The sequence below is a fragment of the Mastomys coucha genome, unplaced genomic scaffold, assembly GCF_008632895.1.
Source record: "Mastomys coucha isolate ucsf_1 unplaced genomic scaffold, UCSF_Mcou_1 pScaffold12, whole genome shotgun sequence".
NCBI classification, from domain to species: domain Eukaryota; kingdom Metazoa; phylum Chordata; class Mammalia; order Rodentia; family Muridae; genus Mastomys; species Mastomys coucha.
This window is the reverse complement of record NW_022196894.1, coordinates 94,982,824-95,004,174: the sequence shown is the minus strand read 5'-3', so window position 1 is coordinate 95,004,174 and position 21,351 is coordinate 94,982,824. Positions and strand designations below refer to the sequence as shown.

The 21,351-nt window shown below is 43.7% G+C and overlaps 1 protein-coding gene across 2 annotated transcripts in view; it reads left to right on the top strand.

Moving 5' to 3' along the window:
* Dscam (DS cell adhesion molecule) overlaps nucleotides 1–21,351 on the top strand; it is a 579,765-nt gene that overhangs the window by 437,132 nt on the left and 121,282 nt on the right. For both annotated transcript variants that reach the window (XM_031364533.1, XM_031364534.1), the window contains exons 12-15: nucleotides 4,566–4,762; nucleotides 6,683–6,779; nucleotides 7,383–7,511; nucleotides 13,247–13,414. In XM_031364533.1, the coding sequence (XP_031220393.1) occupies nucleotides 4,566–4,762; nucleotides 6,683–6,779; nucleotides 7,383–7,511; nucleotides 13,247–13,414 (591 nt within the window). The remainder of the gene's footprint in view (nucleotides 1–4,565; nucleotides 4,763–6,682; nucleotides 6,780–7,382; nucleotides 7,512–13,246; nucleotides 13,415–21,351) is intronic.

Here is a 21,351-nt window from a genome sequence, read left to right as displayed (position 1 = left end):
GTTGTCCTCTTGAAGCAGCAGGGTCCCTGAAGGCAACTTCCATCTTTGTGTCTCACAGTTAAGACCCTTACTGACTCACACTTTCACTTAAGAAGAACTGAAATAGCATAGTGATGATTACATATATGAAAGATGTTGTTTTTCTGCTAAAATAATAGAAAAAAAAACCATGAAATCTGTGCATGACCGTGAATCCAGCAATGGGTTTGTAGGTTTTTGACATTCTGTCTCTAGTTTCAAGAATGTGTTCATGCTGGAGAGAGCACTCAGCAGTTAAGAACTCTGGTTGCTCTTCCAAAGAACCTAGGTTCATTTCCAAGTTCCCAAAGGTAATTTCAAGTAATCTATGACTCCAGTCCCAGGGGATTCAGTGCCCTCTTCTGGCCTGTGTAAGCACCTGGCATGCACATGGTATAGAGGCCTACATGTAGGCAAAGTATCCATGTGCATAAAATTTGAAATATTTCTAAATGCGCATATGACTCAGAACATTTCCAGGGATTCCCTATGACCTCTGCCTTGGTGTTCCCTCCTTGTTAGTCCAACACCCTCTCTGCCATCTCTTTTCCAAAGTAATGGAGTAACGGTGACTTCTCAGAAGATAAGACTTGCATTTTCAGACACGAGAGATTCCAGATGATCCATTGTAACCGGTCACCCCTGTTTCTGAGGTGACCTGATGATTCTGAGTAAGGCCCATTTGGGTCCCACCCTGGTTCACATTTGAATTAGAAACATTGGCAGTCACTCCTCTCCAGCTTTTTCTTTTCTTCTTTGTAAGGTTGAAGGGATGAGTTGGGTTAGCCAAAATGTGAAGCTTGTCAGTCCTGAGGTTGGTCTAGACTCTCAGCTGGAGAGTGGAATCATTTTAAAGTTACTAGATAGAGTGAGAAGTACTGAGTCAAATACTATTTTCATAAGTGTCTTAATAATTAACTGCTAACGGGAGGGCGTGAAGAAAAGCCAGGTTCTAGCATTTACCCATTTCAATGATACAAATACCCTCACCGTTGCCAGTGTCATATTAAGATCACATCCCTGTCACTGGGCTATAGTCAGGCAGAGAAATGCCTGATCATACTTCCTGGCCAGGGGCTGCAGCAACCCTGCATGACTGAATCTTTAAGCCACTAGAAAGTAGGTCAGAAGATGCTCCTAACACAACAGCAGGCTTGCTGAGAGTTGAAGGAGCCGTGGGGTAGCACTGTGGCTAATGAGCAGAGCTTACCAACCAGGTTCTCCTGATGTAAAACAGCACCTGCCCTAATGAGTAATTTTAGAGGAAAGCACGCAGCACACAGCTTCGGCCTGAGCCGTCCTGGGTCTGGATTTGCTCTGAGGCTAGCAGTTTTCTCACAGCCTCTCCTTGGTACCCATCTCTGTTAAATGACCCCATCCATTTGTGATGCTTCAGGAATCATGGCAGAGAGTGTAGCTGCACTGACATGCTGTCATCTCTCGGTGCCCAGAAGTGTGACAAGTGAAAAGGTCGCCATGCCTTCAGACATCAGCACGGCAAAGAAGCCATGGTGATGGTTCATTAAAACAAATGGGTCCTTTTGACCATTCTCAGTAGAATAGGAAAACATAGACTTAGTGTTTCTGACTAAATGCTGGCTTCATTGCCAGAAATAAAAGCTCTTCTTAATAATGAGACTCTCACCCAAAACAGAAATATGGCTGAAAGCGAGGAGTATCTTTAGCAGAAGCGTGTCAGTGAGTGAAAATCCCATTCTGCATGGTTTGCTGAGGCACTTCCCCTACCCCACATAGTGTGCAGTAAAGCTCGTTACAGCCTAAGAAAGGAAAATGCAGAGGTATACAACGTGGCTCAACATGTCAGGGTGCTTGCTGCCAAGCCCAGTGACCTGAATTTGATTCCTGGAATCCACATGAGTGAAGAAGAAAGCTAACTCTTGCCAGTATCCCTCTGTCCTCCACACATGTGCCAAGACAGACAGATAGACAGACACACACATACACACACACAGAGAGAGAGAGAGAGAGAGAGAGAGAGAGAGAGAGAGAGAGAGAGAGAGAGAGAGAGAGAGAGAGAGAGAGAGAGAGAGAGAGAGAACATGCATATGCAAAGAAGGAGCCTGAACTAATATTGAACTCTACTGACACTGGAAACAAACCTTGGACAATTCCTCACAGAAAACTTCCATTTCCATGCCTTTGCCCACCCCATTTACACAGATATTACAAAGTAGGCAATTTTGCCCATGGCTTTGAGACACTTAAGACCATAAAGTACAGAAGATCTATATAAGAGAGTCATGTTAGGCAATAAAAGAACAAAATCCCCAAACTTCAATGAGAAGGACTCTTGAGTCCATTATCTTTAAATAACCTGGAAGGCTAGAATGAGAATAGATACTACAGTCTGACTTATAAGAAGTATCCAGAAAAAACACTGAAGATTGGAATTTGGTGCCAGTAAGTTGGCTCAGTGGCTCAGTGGATAAGGGTATTCGCCACTAAGCATGATGGCTCACTTCAATCCCAATGACCCCATAGTAGATCTCTCTATCTATCTATCTATCTGACACACACACACATACACACAAGGTAGCACACAAAATAAATATGTAAAAGCTAAATTAATTTTAAAAGTGGAACGTAAGTCAACGATTCACTAGACCTTGGGATAGATAAAGTTACTGGAGTTAGGCAGGATTCTTTCTAGAATTATGTAAATGCTAGTTAAAAATTGATCAGATAGAGGATATTTGACTCTATAAAATTCTTTTCAGGTTGCATATTTTATATGTATTTATATGTTATATACAATATGTATATATCTATATGTGTAATTAGTATTATATATACACAATATGTGTGAGCATTGGGTAACTTAAACATACTTGTTGAGTAGAACCAACCTCCCCACAAATCCATGTCCCACAGAAACCTCAGGCTATGGACCTGTGTGGGAGCATTCACTGCAGATGTAACACACTTCACCTAAGAACAGGCTGCACCTTGGCCAACCTTTGTCTTCACAACGATATCTGAGAAGCCCAAAGCTGAATAATGAAAGTCCAAAACCTCATGAATCTTGAAAGAACACAAATTCAAAGTTTGACCTTAGGAAAAAAAGGGGGAGTCTTTCTGGGAATGGAGAAATGGGGAAGGAGAACATGCAGATAAATTGTGGATTTGGTTTTGCTAGATTTCAAAGATCCTGGTCCCTTTGGAAACATTGCATCCTTTTCCCATGTTTTAAAACATGCATGCATGTGTGCATGCATGTATGTATATATGTATTGTCTAGATATTTCAGAATCTGCAACTAATCTTTCTGTTATCTTGAGTCATTGGGAGGCTGACTCTCATTCATACAGGTTGCTTTGTACTTTCAGTGTGAGAGCTTGTGACCCCCTTTATCTGACAGAATGAGAGCAGAGCAGGAGGAAGGGCACGTCCTTCCAAGGTGTACTCCTGTTTGCTTTTTGCTGAATTCCTCAAGCCTGCTACTAAAGGAAGACCATCCCTTGTCAACTGTCCAACACAAGGTTCCTGCAAACCTAGTTGGGCTGGATGAGTGACAGGTTCTCAGAGGAGGAGGAGCACAAGCCAGGGCTGTTTGTACACTTTGCCATGTGGAGGTCTTATTTGACTTTTTCTTTCTCATTTGGTCTAAGGCTCTGAGGCACTTGAGGCTCTGAGGGTAAGGATGTCTGACTCTGGGTAAAGGTTATCTGCCTCTCAGATAATCACGAGTACCATGATAACCCGCCAGGTACCTGAAACATCAATATGTATCCCTTATAGCTTTCCAGGATCCATTTTGGCTTTGATTCATGTCTCCTCTAATTTTCTTGTAACTTTGGAGTGAATTTAGGAAGATAACGTTTTAAAATAGGCTCTCAGGATGCCAGATTGTTTGCATAGGTGAGAGGGGAGTCATGTCACCCACTGCTAAGGACAGGAAACGAGAGACTTAAGTTTTAGTAAAAGAACGGAAATGCAAAGCATCATGGATAAAGCTTGCCTCCCTTTTTTTCAGTAATTTGAGGGTGAGCCTCTCTTATAAGTCATGGAAGGAGGTAGGTTTGAGTTCTCTGGGGAGAGATTTGATAGAGATTTGCAAAGTTGGTCAGAGGTGTGAGCCATGAAGAGTTGAAGAGTGTGAGAAGTTGTTAATTGCCGGGACTGATGTAAATTATGTCAATCTGTGCCCCAGTCCCCGTCCCTACTGTGTGTACAGGCTCCTCCCCTTCTCCACCCCACCTCCTGGCTGAAGAACCTTTATTCACCTGTGTGCTCTGGTGACATAGGCCACGCCCTCTGGATCACATCTACTCCCAACAGGCATAGAATGAAACTACAAGCCTTTTGAACTTGAACCTGCAAGGCACTTCCTGCCCTGGGCTCTGATGGTCATGCTTTGTTTCTCACCAGGGTCCTTCCTGCTGTTCCTCCTGGTTCCTCCTCAACAGTCTCTTGAACAAATTTGATTTCCAAAAAGTGTCTCTTCAAGGGCTACTTAGCTGAATGTGGTGGTAGGGGAGTCATGAGTACATTTATACTGAGCAAGGCCTATCTTCTTTGGTTTTTAGTTCCTGCCATGATAACCTCTTACCCCAACACCACCCTGGCCACTCAGGGTCAAAGGAAGGAGATGAGCTGCACAGCACATGGGGAGAAGCCCATCATCGTCCGCTGGGAGAAAGAGGACAGGATCATTAACCCTGAAATGGCCCGTTACCTGGTATCCACCAAGGAGGTGGGAGAGGAAGTGATCTCTACACTGCAGGTAAAAATGCCAGCTGTGGTGAAATAGGGCAAGGTGTGTCCTGAGACAGTTAGTCAGCCCTCTCATACGGCTGAGCACATGGTAGGGATGATTTGTGGATATCCTGCTGGAATTTCCTGGTGATACTCAGTCCCTCTGCCCATCTACATGGACAAGGTCACTGAATGACCTTCAGAAGTAGTTCTTTACAGTCACTGTCCACAGAGAGAGTAGTCTCTCATGACAGTTGTCTTCAGAGGAAGTGACAGTATGTTCAACATTCTACAAAAAAAGTAGCAAGAGCTTTGAGACAAAAAGAATACCATAATAAAAATATTGTTGTGATAGCCAGGGAGGTAACTCAGCAGTTAAGAGTACACATACTGCTTCTCCAGAAGACCTGGGTTCCGTTCCTAGCACCCATATTAGGTGGCTCACAACCACCTAGAACTCCAGCCCTAGGGGATCCAAAGCCGCCTTCTGGTCTCCATAGGCTCATGCACGCATGTACACATGCCCCCTCACATATACATGTAACTGCAAATAATGTAAGTTTTTTTAAAAAAAAATTTTTTACTTATTTGGAGAAATCCAACATAGAGAATATCCTGACATTAATCTAGAATCACAAGTGCCCTGAAGACGCATGTCTATTCTTTTCCAGCACTGTGGGTGATTTTCTAAGAGATGCTTTTGTAATGCGGAGGGCTGGTACAGACATGGGGGAAGCTTGAAGCTCTGTGCTTGAAACATGCAGTGACCTCTGTCTCTGGCATGCAGTTCTGGAGCCCTGTGGTATAGAATACTAGTGAGGTTCCAAGGATGCTGGCTGGAGAGCCGTGCCTCAGTTTCCATAGACAGCAGATGTGAGGATGATGTAATCATTTCTATGGACACCTAGACTTTGTGCATAATACATTCCCCACACACTTGAACCCACTCTGTGGTGCTCAAAATAGCAAACACAGTGTGTAGTGCTGTACAGTGCTGCAGCACTGACTGTCTAGGAAATTCTGACAAGAGATGGTGTGTTCAAAAAAAAAAAAATCCATAGCACTGCATCTGTGGGAACAGAGAGCTAGGTTCAGAGGGCCAGTGCAGTCACAGATGTCCCTTATATGTGGTTCTTTAAAATCATACCACTCAGAAAAAGAGGGAAACATATGGAGTATATATGAGCCCACCCACAGCAGTTCATGTGAATTACACATTCAGTCCAATGAGATGGACAGCTCCATTTGCACGCTTACAAATTGCATGGAAGTAGTTTGCCCTCAGAGGGTATAGATATGTGTGTTCATTTGTGTGCCAGTGTGTATCAGCCTGTGTTGGTCTGTGAGTGATTATGTCTCTGTCAATGTGTTTGTATGTGAGTGCATATGTGAGACCAAGTCTGTGAGTGTGGTCATTTGTGTGAGCTCGTGTGGACACACATGGGAATGGATACATACATGTGTTATGGTTTGCGTCTAAATATGCATCTCTGAGTGATTCTGTGAATGTGTATGTATCTCTGTATGTCTCTCTGTGTGTATCCATGGGTATGAATGGGAAACAATGTGTAAGAGTGTCTCCATGTGTGTTATGTGTGACTGACTGGGAGTGTTTGTGTGTGTATAAGTGTGACTGCATCCATGAATATGTTGTTTGTGCCTCTGTATGTGTTTGTGTGTCTTAGTGTGTATGAGCATGAATGTATCTGTGTGTCAGTGTATCCATGTATATGAATGTGTATCTGTGTGTCCATGTAGGAGTGGGAATATGTATGTGTATCTCTGTCTGTGCTGTGTATGTGTCCATGTCTGTAAGTAGTCATGACTAAGTGCTGGGGTTAGAAGGAAGGGGGAAGGGTGAAAGGCTATTTTCCTACTAGAAGCTATGCCCGCTGATCTCCAGCTCAAGCTAGTAACTTACGTGAGTACTTTTCTGCTTTGGTTGCAGATTTTGCCAACAGTGAGAGAAGATTCTGGCTTCTTTTCCTGCCATGCTATCAATTCATATGGGGAGGACCGTGGAATAATTCAACTCACAGTGCAAGGTGAGGCAGGCATGACAGAAGGAAATGTGTGGCCATTTCTAGACAAGATGTGCTGATGTCAGGCAGCATTGCAGCCTCAGTCAGTTGTAACAGCTTGATCTCTCAGGAAATCTTGGCTGTGCAGGAAACTGGCATAAATCTGGACTTTATCAGAGGCTATGATCATGTCAGAGTGAAGCCCTGAAACATGGGGAGCATAGCCCTGGTGGGGACCAGGACAGGTGAGAGGCCCAGATCTCAGGCTGAATGAGGACAGGCTTAGCCAGTGCTTGCTTCTCCTTGGGAGCTTATATACTAGGACAATGAAATGGAAGTCCAGCATCTGGGGATGAATGTGCTGTGAGTCAGAGTGGTGGCAGTTATATCCTGCAGGTCTGTCCTGCTGCCACACAGGCTACAAACGGAACCTCTTTAAGAAGTAGGGCAATACCTTCTATCTAATCAGGAAAAAAAAAAAAAAACAACTAACAAATGCTTCCTACCAGGCAGCACCTGCCGATACCTAATGCCCACAGAAGCATGCCAGCTGTAGCCAGGTCTTCCACTGGAGTTTATGCCCAGGCTTGATTTGAACTAACCCTGGTCTTTCTGTTGATGGCACAGAACCCCCAGATCCTCCCGAGATTGAGATCAAAGATGTCAAAGCTCGCACAATCACTCTCAGGTGGACCATGGGGTTTGATGGCAACAGCCCCATCACAGGCTATGACATTGAATGCAAAAATAAATCAGGTAAGCCTTTCACTCCCCCTCTGCTTTACCTCCTCTTCACTCACCCTCCTGCCGTCTTTGTTTCTTCATTATGTGTCCACAGCTCCTCCTCCACACACTCTCTAGTTTCAGAACATTATTTCCATCTGGTTCATCTCTTGCATGAATGTGTCCAGGTTTCTTTCTGTGTCCAGGTTTACCCCTTCTTAGTGACCTGACTAGACCTCAATCTTGATCCTTACTGGTCTCTGTAGGAATCCCCACCACCTTAGGTGTGCCTGTGAGTGCCAACAGAAATAGGCTTCTGATACATTCTTCCCCAACCAACAGCCTCCTTTACCTTCTACTCCTTCAGACAGGTGACTGTCTTGGAGTCCAAGAGTGGGTCTGCCATGACAAGCCCCAGACTCCAGCAATGCCAGTGTCTGCCAGATTTGGTATACATTAATTGTATGCAGAATGATGAAGGCTAATCCTCCTGCATGTGACAGTGACTCTATAACAGACCCCTGGAGATGCACTAGGGCTAGGTCACAGAACATTCAGTCAGTCCATGGCACAGCTAAGCTCAAAAGAGACCAAATCAGTCCCGACAGGGCAATCTGAAGCAAAGCATGTTGACCTAGATACCTACACCATGACAGGCATCTTCTCTCGTCCTCTACAGCCACTACAGCCTCCTCTGGATCTTACAGTCTCCTTGGACTGAGATGGGAACACCACTGTGGCCTCTAGTCAGAATCTTAGTGTCTTATAAAATATATGAAGCAGGGAACCATCTGCATGGGAAGGGTTAATACGGTTCTCAGAAGCACAACAGCACTTTTTTTGAAGCCCATGCTTTGCTTCAGATTGCCCTGTCGGGACTGATTTGAGCTGAGCTGCAGCAACAAATCAAACTCAAGACAGCTAGGAAAAAGCACTTGCAGAGGGTGAGATGTCTCACTAGCAGTGCGCCATGATAGAATCAGGATTAACCAGAATGAGGAAGTAGGAAAAGCAGACTTTGAAGACTAATAGCAGGTGTCAAGTGTGGATCAATGGTTAAGGATCAGGTCTAGGATAGCCAGTTTGGGGCACATATAACAAGAAGAAGGTGGCCCAGCTTGCTGCTCTTAGAGTTGCAGATTGGAATGTGCATGAATAGTGTCCAGGCAAGACAGCAACTTGCCTGGAAACAGGTGGTACTGTTAGGGTAATGAGAGCCCACAGAGATGCAGGCAGGCATGGAGTCAGTCAACAGGATCCAGGTAACAGGGGTAGCCCCACCTTCCCAGAGGCTGACCATCGGCTGCCTGTGTCCCTGAGTCTAGAACATACTGCAAATTCCCACTGAGGAACAGATCAGGTTTCTCCTACCTTCAGGTTGGGCCCCCCTGCCAACTACTGGTACCCACCCAAACGAACAGCAGGGAGCTTTAGGATCTGGCTCATGCTGGCTCTCTGCTGGTCTGAGCTTCACCTCTTTATTCCTCTATCTGTCTCCCTTCTGCTGACCTAATCTGTTAAAGAGAAAACCATAACAGAAACCAGGTTTGCCTCTGGCAGGAAGACTTAACTTCCCTGGACCATGGGGCCCCTCCTCCGCCTTCATGCTTTCTTATCATGGCTGTCCCTGTAACATCATCAAGTGTGCATCTCTGTGTATATTAACTGCCATAACCATTCATGTACATCATTCTACTAGCCTGGAAGCTGGTTGGGCTCCCTCTGCCTACTAACGAGTTCTATTTCCACACTGCCCATTGTTCTGATACCTGATGAGCAGTAGATGTTAAGTTGATATTGAATAAGCCTTTAAGACAAAAGTGCACTTACAATACTTCACTCATTGTCTGACACATGGCCTACTGCTGACCAGAGCCATGTTGCTTAAACATGAATGGAAATAGTTACAAAATGCATGTCCCCAAAGGCTCATCTTGATGGGAACATCGACATCTAAGAAACCTCACTGTACACCCCTCCTCAAGTGTCTTGGAAGCTTCTCAGAGTCGGGCTGTGCTTTTCTTCAGGGTCACCAGCACTTGGTACATTGTCTAGTGTGCATAGAATACATTTTGTGTGCTTTCTAGTGTCCATAGAATGTGGAAGAAACATTCCTCATTACACATATTTTAGCCTTAGAGTAGAAAGCCCTGGAGGGAGAAAGGGAAAAACTGTTCTTTTTGTAGATAGAGCCTGCACTCAATTCTGTAATCCATGTGCCTGTCAGTCTTTATGAGTTATGTCCTTCCTCAGTGTGTGAATCTCATTGCTGTAATCTAAGCTAATTCATAGAAAACCCATCCTTCAGGTTACACCCCTTCTAAGAAGTCTTTGCTGACCAGCCATCCCTCTTCTCTATCCATAATTCTGCAATTCTCGCTGGGCTCCTAACTAGTTAATATCTCCTCTTCATTGAGCATCTGTCCCCTGGGAGTTCCCATGTGACATGTCTCTAGCCAGTTCTTCACAGTGTCCCTCTGTACTCTTGGATTCCTGGTAGACACGCTAGGCTCATAGTAAATGTTCACAGAACCATGGCTCCATCATTTGAAGCAGTGCCATCATCTAACAAAGGAAATTTCATCTATGTTCCATAAATTTTTTACAAAGCTACATCCCACCAGTGTAGGAAAAGCCCTTCATGTTCTTAGCAAAGAGCCTTCTTGCTAGTGTGTCAGTCAAGGCTAGATTAATCCAGTCCAGGAAACATAAACTCAGGAGATCTGTGATTCACTCACACAGGGTTTCCTCAACCTATTCATCACCTCTTAGCCAAATGAGCCTCCTTCCATGACTTGAAGACAGATGAATGTCCTTGGTTTTCTATTTACCAAAATAATAGTGATATTAAAGAGTCCATAGCCATGTCTGCCTCTGTGACCACCAAGTCTGGAAACACCAAGAACAGAACCATAATATCAATGGATAGTAAGTAAGCATAGGAGGGTAGGTGTATCTCCACTCTGTGTATCTTCTTTCTTGCCAGGAGCTCCCTGGTGCTCTGATTGCCCCCTTCTTTTGGTTCTTGGGGAAACTACATCTCTACATGGGCACTCTGGTCTCTGTAACAGCCCCCCAACATCTTCTCAGATAGCCCTTCCCCACTCACTGGACTGTGGTTATTACATCTGATCCCTTCTCTCCTTGGATGCTGAAGCCCTTTTTATTCCTAGGCCTGATCCCCTGGCCCCTTTCCTCTTCCACTTCCCAGATTATGGGAAACTTCAGCACCTTGGTCAGTGCCTAGCAACCTGCCTTGGTTGGCATGAGCTCTGTGTCAGTCCTTAGATAATAGGGTTTGCCAAGATAGTTGCTGTCTCCTGGCCTCCTCCTTCTAGCAACTTCAACAAGACTATCATCCCAGGGAGATATTTTCCAGTGTCCCAGTGCCAATGCCTTCACCTTAGTCTTTCTTCCATCTGACTCCTTATTTTAAAGCCTTTTACAATTCTTCCATCTCTAGGAGTTTCAAACACCCATGTTCATTCTGATCTTTGGTCTTTACCCATATCTCTTTAAGCCACAGCCACTGTTTTACTATTGTCCCTAGACCTTCACACTGAAAATCAAATCCTTGGTTTGTCAGGGTGTCCTGAGAGTTTAATCAAATGAGACAGTTGCTTTGAATTTCATTGGAATGGCCCAGATGGTGAAGTATTTTTACCACAAGGGTCCATGGGCATAGTAACCCTGACACTGAGGTTGACAAGCTTGAAAACACAGAATCCATCAGACCTTGGAGTTCCAGTGTTCCCACAGACTCAGGAATCACTGGAATAAGAGCCTGTGTTTATAAGGCACCCAGCCTGGTGCCCTGAAGGAAGAGTGGAACTGCAAAATGCAAATATAACTAGGAAGATTGTAGAATAGTCCAGATCAACATCCTTGGAGTACACAGACTGCAAAGTGTGGCTGCAAACCTGAGTCTGGGGGTACAAACCTGAGTGGGGAATGTTTGGAGACAGCCACAGGAGCAAACAATAGAATTTCTGTGGAAACATCTTATACTTTTCCTGGATCAGTGTCTAGAGAGATGCTGTTTTCTACAGGTAAAAAGTGAATTCTGAGTAGGGTGGGGAGCTTTTGAGTCATACTGGAGGGTTTTTTGGCAAATAGACACATATGTGGACTTAGGCTGGGTCAAAGGAACCTATAGCTAGTGGCTGCTGAGTCCTCAGTATTATGTAAAATCATTCCCTCCTTGCCTTGGTGTCTCATGTGACGTGGGAGGTTGGAAGGAGGAAGAGGAGGAGGAGGAGGAAGAGGAGGAGGAGGAGGAGAAGGAGGAGGAGGAGGAAGAGGAGGAGGAGGAGGAGAAGGAGGATGAGGAGGTGGCATTCATTTGCCTCCCCAGGCTCTCAGTCTCTTCCACGGCCCATATACATGGCTGCAGTGAAAATGGATGTTTCCATTGGTCCTTGCACTTCCAGAAACTTTCATCTTATCTTAATAGAGCCTTCAGCCAGCCCAGTGTCTGCTTCCTTCCATGATTCTTTGTGTCTTGCAATGCTGGTGGTTCCTCCATGCATCAAAGCATCTTCAAGAAGCCGTGTTTTCCCACTGACAGTCTCCTCATCGGACATCATTTCCCTGAAATAAAACTTCCCCTCATTCATCCTCTATCAAATCTCATAATTCAGTGTTTATCCACATTCTCTCCCTGTCACAGTAACCTACCTCAGGCTTCCTAACTCAAAAGATGTCTATACTTTGCACTTTGATAACGATGACATTTACACATTGACAATGATGATCTGTTTACACTATGTGTGATTCCCCAAGAAGCAAGAGCCTTACAAGCAGTCCTAAGCCATGTGTTTCTGTTCCTTCAAGTCTTTATTCACCTCTGTGCAAGGCAGCTCCCTTATGCTCATCACTAGTGTGACAAAGATGTTGGCATCCCCAGGATGCTGATATCTGTGGGCCTTCCCTTTGTACACTCACCTATTTATCATGTGCCAGGCACTGGGTGAGCACTGGTAATGCACACTGGATGGCAAATGTGACTTCTGCCCCTCAAGTGTGTTGGACATCACAAGAGAGGACCCAGGAGTGGGAGATGGGTACACATCCTCTCCACTCATGGTCTCTGGGTGTCTTTTCTCCTACAACCAACACTTGCTAATGACTATCCAACCTCAGACAACTGTCCAACCCTTCTGAAACTTCGATGACCTCATCATCTTTGACCAAAGCCCTAAAAATCCTTCTGCTCAAACTGCCACATATTCTGATATCTCTTCACAATAGACAGGCACTGGCATTCAAAGTACCTGAGGTTGAAAAAAGAATTCCTGCCACAAAAGAATTGGAATAAAATGAGTTTTAAGAACTAGGGGTCTGCAGGAGAGCAATGTCTGAAGTCTATGTAGCTTGTCACCATGCACTGTAGAATGAGCTCTGTTGTGTCTGAGGCTGCTGCAGAACCGGCTTCCACCTCTGTCTCTCCCATTCTGCTCTTCCCCAGACATCCATTCTGTTGTATTTGTTCAAGGTTCTCCTATACCGAGCTCACCTCAGTCCTTTACTCACTGGAATGGGAAATAAGTGTGTGACCCCATGTCCCCTCTGATGACCAGCTCAGACAAGAAGCTGGAAACATTGTATTGAGATTTCACTTTGGGGGTATTTTTTTTCTTTCTTCCTTCCTTTTTTTTTGTTGTTTTTAGTTTTATTATTTTTATTTTATTCCTATTGTGAACTTTCAAAGGCAGAGGAAAAAAACTCACATCTCTATCTCTTCTTTTTTGAAAAACAAAACCCAAAAGACTCCTGGGATTCTGCTCAAAGAACCAAAGATGTTTCCCCTCAGCTGAACTCGGCCACCATCATTGATATCCACCCTTCCTCCACCTACAGCATCCGCATGTACGCCAAGAACCGGATTGGCAAGAGTGAGCCCAGCAACGAGATCACCATCACGGCGGATGAGGCAGGTAGGTGGCACCGGTTAGAGCTTGCCACCCAGAAATTCACTCTTGTGGCTCAGACCCTTAGAATCGGGCCTTTCCCCACTCCTGGTGAAGTTCTTTGATATGGGTTTCCCACCCACCACCCCATGGCCTATAGTAATGCTCATAGCACCTTGGGCAGGTTTTGTGGTCACTACTTGATACTCAAACAGTCAAGGTTCTTAATACAGAAATGTGAACAGAAAACATTAGGCTAACAATGCTGAGGGACTCAAAGGGTTGTGACATTGCACAATCTCCTGGTTCTGATGCACTGGACCCAAGTGGATGGAGAGACACTAAGTATCTTCCCAAGACCCATGGGTTCAAGTGTGGGAGAGAGAAGAATGCTGAAGTCAGAAACCCCAAGAGTGTGTCTGTGGGCAAGTGGAGAGGTTCTGGTTACTTAATGATTGATAACATTGCTGATTGTCCTTCCACCATGATGAATTATTTCTTATTAAATGTTGAACACTTTGAAGATACACATAAGCATTTTGAAATAGACAAAGCTACTCGTACTATCTATTCTTCTAGAATTGACATAGGGCCATGTTGACAGAATCTTCTAGATCATTTTTGTGATGTTTCACCATTCATACATATATCCATGCATGATCACCAGTATGCATATCCACATGTGTGTACATAGAGACATACATGTCTACTTCATGATTGAGTGCAATCAACTGGCTAGTAGAAGACTGAAAATCTCAGTGGTAGCCATTGGATGCTGACAGTGAACCTGTCCCATGGAAGAGCAGAGGAAAGCAATGTTTTGTGGCTCGGGTTAGGGGGAAGCAAGGACCCCATGTCTGGCTCGTTTCTTGGACAAAAAGATTGGACACTCAAACCTTCCTTTTGGTTTTCCACCACCAATCAGAAATGTTCATAAGTTTGATCCAATGTCAGAACATCATCTACCATCTTCTGGTGACTGTTACTCATCTAGGAGTTGATATCAACTTCCAACCAGGTCATTATTGACTTCCCTCTACTATGTATATACATAGACATTGTGCTGTACCTCTGAAATACTTTTCTGTGATTCATAGCGGCATTTCTTACTACATATTTAATGCATCCCACACAGTTGGATTTGTCAGTCCTAATACCATGAGCACCCTGACATCTTTCATCAGCCACTTTTTAAAGATTACTTTACCATGTTAGATTCTAAGAGTTTTGGTTTCTGAACCAGCCCAGCCTTGGTCTCTCCTTAGCCATTTCCTACAGTGATGCCATCATAAGCCTTTGTTATGTGGTAAATTTTACTCTTGAGGAAATAAGTTTAAATGTGTAGGCAGTATGGTATCCATTTCTCCCATCCACATACTAACTAGGTCTGACCCTGCTGAGCTTCCAAGATCACACCAGATTGGGTGTGTTCAAGGCAGTATGGCCGTAAGCCAGAGCCTGTTTCTTGGTACAGGAAGATAACCAATCTTGAACATTGTTTTTAAGGGTGGGTGGCAGGGTGCCATACGTTAAATTCCTGGACTACCTCTTTGTGTTGTGTCATCATAAAATAGACATGATACGTCTAGTGCCTTTTACTCCTTATGCAGACACACCTGGGCACTGGAAAACCAAATTCTGAGTTCTGGGAGTACTTTGATTTGCTCAGAAAAGAAAAAAAATAGAAAATGAGTGTGGACATTTCAGTAAAATATACAGAATCTTATTAAAATGTTAGCCTACCCTGTCCCTAACTTTCTGGAATTACAGCATACTGGCTATTCAGAGAATGTTTTCTATATCATTCAACCCAAAATGTAGCTTTTGACTATATGCTCGGCTTCTTCCTGCCTCTCACATCCCTGTCACTCACTCTTTCCAGCACTATCTCTTGCAGCTACTCCTCCCGATGGCCATTAGGAGCTCTGATGTTGATGCGGGCTATGTCCTTTCCTCCTCATCTCTGCAGCAGCCTTCGGTTGCCATGGCAGCATCCCTGCCTGCAGCCAGGAGGCCAGGTGAACAGCTCTGGGTGCTGGTTTGGAGGGCAGCTGCTAGGTATCTGTGATAACAGAAATGGAGTCTCTCTCTCTTAGCTGGCTGACTAGACTCTTGGCCGTTACCTAGATGCTGGCTTGGGCAGCCCTACTGGGGATCTGGTTTGATGTTCAGATAAAGCAAGAAAGAGAATAGACTAGTAGACAGGCTTTGTCTTAGGATAGGATTTGCATAACTAGAATCAGAAAGTCATTTTCCACGTGCGACTCGTGGATGGGAGTACCACCCACACCGCTGACCTATGGTCTCTCCTTAGAACTGATTGCGGTGTCTGCAGATGCCACAGCCACACAGCCATTTCCTACAGTGATGCCCAAAGACATCTCTTTATGGACCTTTCCGGTGCTTTCCTGAAAATAAGAGTTTGTCAAACAGTGAACATTGGCTGGAAGTTTCTGAAAGCTATAGTGTTGTGGTGCCCTAGTGTTGGGCACCTAAGGCCACCTATCACTTTATATCTGCTGAGAACATGTTTGTGAGGTGTTTAGCCCTGGGTACCCACCCCTTTCAACTACTTTGAAGCTACAGGCAGCAACCCCCAGTCCTGCTCTGACCTCTGACCCTCTGGCCCTTTGCTGTGTGTACTTCCTCCCCACTCTGCTAAACCTTCCAAGCTTTGGCTCTCCTTCTCTGTGCTTTTCCTAGAAGAGCCAGGTCAGAGACATTACCACCCTGGGGAGTTCCTTATCTTGTCCCTGTGTGGACTTAATGTTCAAGTCTTGCTATGTCAGATCAAGGACCTTGATGACGAGCAGATAAGGATTATTGTCCCTTCTCCATGAACCCCAGTGTCCTGAGCTATGCTAGACTCCAGAACACCAGAAAGTATTTGCTATTTATGTCTCAGCCATGTGTGTTCCTAGTGTGAAAGGAGAGTTCTTACTGTAGGATGTATGTCTGTGTATATGTGTGTGTCTCTGTGTGTGTGCCTCTGTGTATGTATGTATGTGTATATGTCTATATCTCTGTGTGCGTGACTGTGTATATGTATGTGCGTATATGTGTGTGTGTTCTGTGTGTGAGCTTGTGTGTGCCTGTGTATATGCATGTGTGCATGTATGTGTCTGTGTGCATGTGTGTATAACTATGTGTGTATGTCTGTATCTGTATGTGTACTTGTGTGTGCCTATGTGTATGCGTGTGTCTATGTGTCTGTGTGTATGTGTGTGTATGTCTATGTGTGTCTCTGTGTGTGTTCGTGTATATGTGTCTGTGTTTCTATGTGTATGTGTGTATGCCTGTGTGTATGTGTATGTAATTATGTGTCTGTGTATATACATGTGTATGTCTGTGTATGTGTCTATATGTGTGTCTCTATGTGCTCATGTGTGTATGTCTGTGTGTCTGTGTGTGTGTGTGTGTGTGTGTGTGTGTGTGTGTGCTGAGTATACACTTCAACATGATATAACAGTGTGGTTTGTGTGTGTGTAGTGAGAAAATACATGTAGTGTTAAATCCACCTGAAGATTCTGAAAGATGTTACGGTCTGAATGCTGATATGTCCCCATATACACCAAATCCCCATATCCTTTAAATAAGAGATGAGGTCCTGAGGAGCTGAATAGGTCATGAGGATGGTGTCATTATGAGTAGAAGGAATCCCTTATAGCAGGCCAGAGAGAGTTCACCAGCCCCTTTCCACCATGTAAGGACTCAGGGGAAAGGCACACCTACACTTTCACCAAAATACAATCTTCTGGTGCCTTCATATTGACATCTTAGATTCCAAAAACCAATTTCTATATAGACTCAAGTCCTGGTTCTTAGGAGCGTGTTTTCTTATTAGGGTAGCTTGAAAAGACTGAAGTGAGCGATTCAGACTGAAAAGATAAAAGTGGTTAAGGGCAAAGCAAGAAGACTAAAAGAACGAGAGGCATGATGGGGTAAGACCCTTCTACCACAGCTCTGACCTCCACCATAGGAGTCTCCTTCCCTGTTCCCTCTGTTGTCCTGGGTCATAATCTACACAGGCCTCCAATAGGATCTTCCGAATACTTGTGTCTCTGAATGAGGTGTCACTACTTCAAATCTGGACACTTATCATCATCTATTCTAGCAACTGCTGTTGACCCTCTGCACCTGGCAGCTCTCAGCTAGCGTCCGGTGCAAGGATCCCCTCTGATGGACTTGCTGTCGACAACAGGCCTTCCCTTCCTTGGCTGGAGCATAGTCAAACTTAACCAAGGAGGCCAAATTCCACCCATTGACCCAATGTCAAGAATAATACGCTCTAAGTATACTGTGTCTGTGTAAGAAATTACCAAATAATTTTAAAAAAAATTAAGAGGAGTAAAATGCAACAGAGATTGTATAAAGGCAAATTATCATCCTTTGTGAAAGTTTGAAGACCTTGAACTTACACATTTGCACCATGGGAAATTGATTTAAGATCCCCACAACATCCATCACAAAGCTGCCTGAAGAAAGAATTGCTACCATTAGCACAGAGCTCCTTCCTTGGAAATATCATTGCTCGGAGCTTCAATTCCTGAGTATTTTTATGTGAAAGCGTCCACGTGAATAATCACACCACTTAAACGCACTTGACCTCAAAAAGCAAATATGTAGCAAAGATCACACCATTTAGCACACTCTTCTTGACTCCCTCATATGCCCCCAAAATAAGTCAGAGTAAGTAGAGACACTGTCAGAGTTGACAAGATCAGCTCTTAATGGACCAGAAGTGCCTCCGACTTCCCAGGGCTCTGTGATACTGATCAGACATGTCACACCATGGCTGACCCTTGCCAGAGAGACACTTTCCATCAGCAGCTGGACCCTGAGGTTGTATGACCCTGAGTGTCTGTGGCCGAGTGTAGGGTGGCTGATCCCTTTATCATCTTCATTATGAATCCACATGACAATGTGGAAGTTCAATTATACTGGAACGCCTTGAATGTCACTGCGTTTTCACAGACTAGCATGAGATAGAAGGTTTGGGTTTCAGGGAGGTCACTGCAGGGCACTGGCTTTCCAGCAGATCTGCTCTGAGTTAAGGATCTGGATGGGCCAGACATGCCCTGTATGTAACAGTGCCTTTAGCCACATCCATTTTTGTTTGTTTGTTTGTTTGTTTTTAGTTAGTTACCATCCATTTTACTTTTCACTGAGGGAGAACCTTAGAAATTATTCCTGGAGAAATCATCAGTATTTTTGCTATTCCTTATACATAGGAGCATCATCCTGATGCTAACTTAGGGTGCTCGGGAAACGTTCTAGAATATTCTAGAGTAGTCTTCCCCCTTCTCCCTCACAACTTTCTATTCTCTGCTTAAATATCCTCTCTATAGATCCAGTCTCACCCTATTAGGATTCTCCCACCCTTACCCCAATACTCTCTATAAAGTAGCCTGATCACCACCAGATTTTTCTGTTTTCTGCTTTTGGTTTACTTTCAGCCCTCTCTCACATGCACAGAAGCAGTTGCCTGTGGTTTGCTTGTTGTTTTCTTTCATCTTAGGCCCTATAACAGTGTTTAGCACATGATAGTACTGAATACATAGTTTAAACAAAGCTGGGCAGTGGTAGTGCATGCCTTTAATCCCAGTACTTGGGAGGCAGAGGCAGGTGGATTTTTGAGTTCGAGGACAGTCTGGTCTACAGAGTGAGTTTCAGGACAGCCAGGGCTATACAGAGAAACCCTGTATCGAAAAAACAAAACAAACAAACAAAAAAGACAACAACAACAAAATAGTTTAGACAAGTGAGTTCTTAATCCATTAGTAGCTTTATATGAATTCAGCCTATTTTGTGTCAAAAAATATGATTTTCATATTTTCCATTGAGGAGAGTCTTGGCAACTTTCCCCACAGAAACAATTTGTCCTCATATACCCAGCCCCTACAGACAAGACAGAGATCTCCATCTGAGACCATACAGTGGCTCCTGAGTCTTTTATTTGATCCTAACCCATTCTATAAAGGTATGTACACACACACACACACACACACACACACACACACACACACACATTCCACTTTGAACTGCTTGCTGGTCAGTTTTGCCTCTGTCACATATACAGGCATAACTTTGTATCATTATAAAATCAAGGGAATACAAAAAAAAAAACCAAACATGATATTTATCTTTCTGGGAATGGCTTAATATACCTAGGTATCTCTGTTTCTGTTTTCAAAAACAAAAAACAAACAAAAAAAACCTTTGTTTTTCTTTATAGTTAGAAAATATCCAACTGTCTCTAAGAAGCTAAAATATGGATACATTTTCTTTCTTCACTCCCCTGATGATGGGCTCTGAAACTAGATCCACCACTTAGCTACTGAGGACAGTGCTGAATGGTCACCAGTTCTCTTCTCCACAATGACCTGACTTGTCGTAGGTGCTCATCAACTCCCAACCAAGAAGGCAGAGGCAGATGTTAGTGAGGGAGGAAGTTTCTCCCCAGCTCAGTCAACAAACTTAGGACTCTGTTTGTAGCCCAGATATGGATACATTTCTCTGGGAGAGAGAACTTTCTGAGATCCTAGTACCCTACTGATCTTTAAAAGACAGTGGGCTGTCAGGAGAGGGAAGCTCATGAGACAGGGTATGGCCAGATCAGAATGAACCCATGCAACCAGCCAGTGGGTGGAGAATGGCTGGGAAAAGAAGGAAATGTCACAGTTCTGTGCATTTGGCACTCAGGTGGATTTCTTTTGGATATGTCTAGCCAAACAAGATGAGTGAACATTGTCTTGCTGTGGACCTGGCAAAAACATTAGAAATTGTAAATGGTCTCTAATCCTTGCTGATTACAGATTAGCCTTTTTTTTTAAAACTTCTGTAGATGTGCAAAGATCATCAATTCTGGGAATTGATGCTAATAATCAGTCTTTGCCTCCAGTCTCCACCTACTGTGGTGAAACTGCTGTGTATTCTAATATGAAAAACACAAACAAACAAAAGAAACTTCTCAGGGATAGAGAAATGAGTCGGCAGATAAGAGTGCTTGGGGCTCTTGCAAAGGACTCAAGTTCAGTTCCCAACACCTATGTTGTGTGGATCACAACTGCCTGTAACTTCAGCTCCAAAGATCTAACATCCTCTCTGGACACCTGCACTCATGTGTATTTACCCATATATATGAGCATGTACATAAAATGGCATGCACACACACCACACACACACACACACACACACACACACACACACACACAAACACAAGTACGTAGACATTTAAAAACAAAACTAAATATTTAAAAATTTTAAACCACTCCATTTTATGTTACAGCTCCAATTTTGGGGTGTATAAACCAATTCTTAATTATCAATTACCAGCATGATTTTTAAATTTAATGCACTAAGCAGGATAACATGTGAGTTACTGGGTCCATTTCAGTGTTAGGAATTCCATCTGCCTTGACCTCACTTCACAGAAGTTGCCCATGTTGACGAAAGAGCCTTTGAAAGCTCAGTAAAGTAACGAATCCTTTTCATGACATAAGTGGCTTTCTCATAATATTTCAGAACAACAGTTAGTTCCCTTTGTAACCTTCAGTCCTCCCTCAAAACAGAAGAGAGTAAGTGGAGACAAGATCAGCTCAAAAAGAAATAGTTTTTCAAGAATGATTTTGATGGAATCTAGAGAGATGATGGTTCAACAGGTAAGAGTACAAATTGCTCTTACAGAGGTCTGAAGCTTAGCTCACAGCATTGATGCCAGGTGACTCAAAATGACCTGTAATTTAAGCTCCAGGGGATTTGATGCCTCTGGCCTCTGTAGGTACTGAATTTATGTGCATATACCCATAACCATGCACATGCACATACATGTAATTAAAAGAGTTAAAAAGTATTTTTTTAAAAAAAGAACAATTTGAATGGTGGAGCCACATGCTTTTCTGTCCCTGACATGAGAAGAAATCTATTCCATGGTTTTTTGTTTTTTTTGTTTTTTGTTTTTTGTT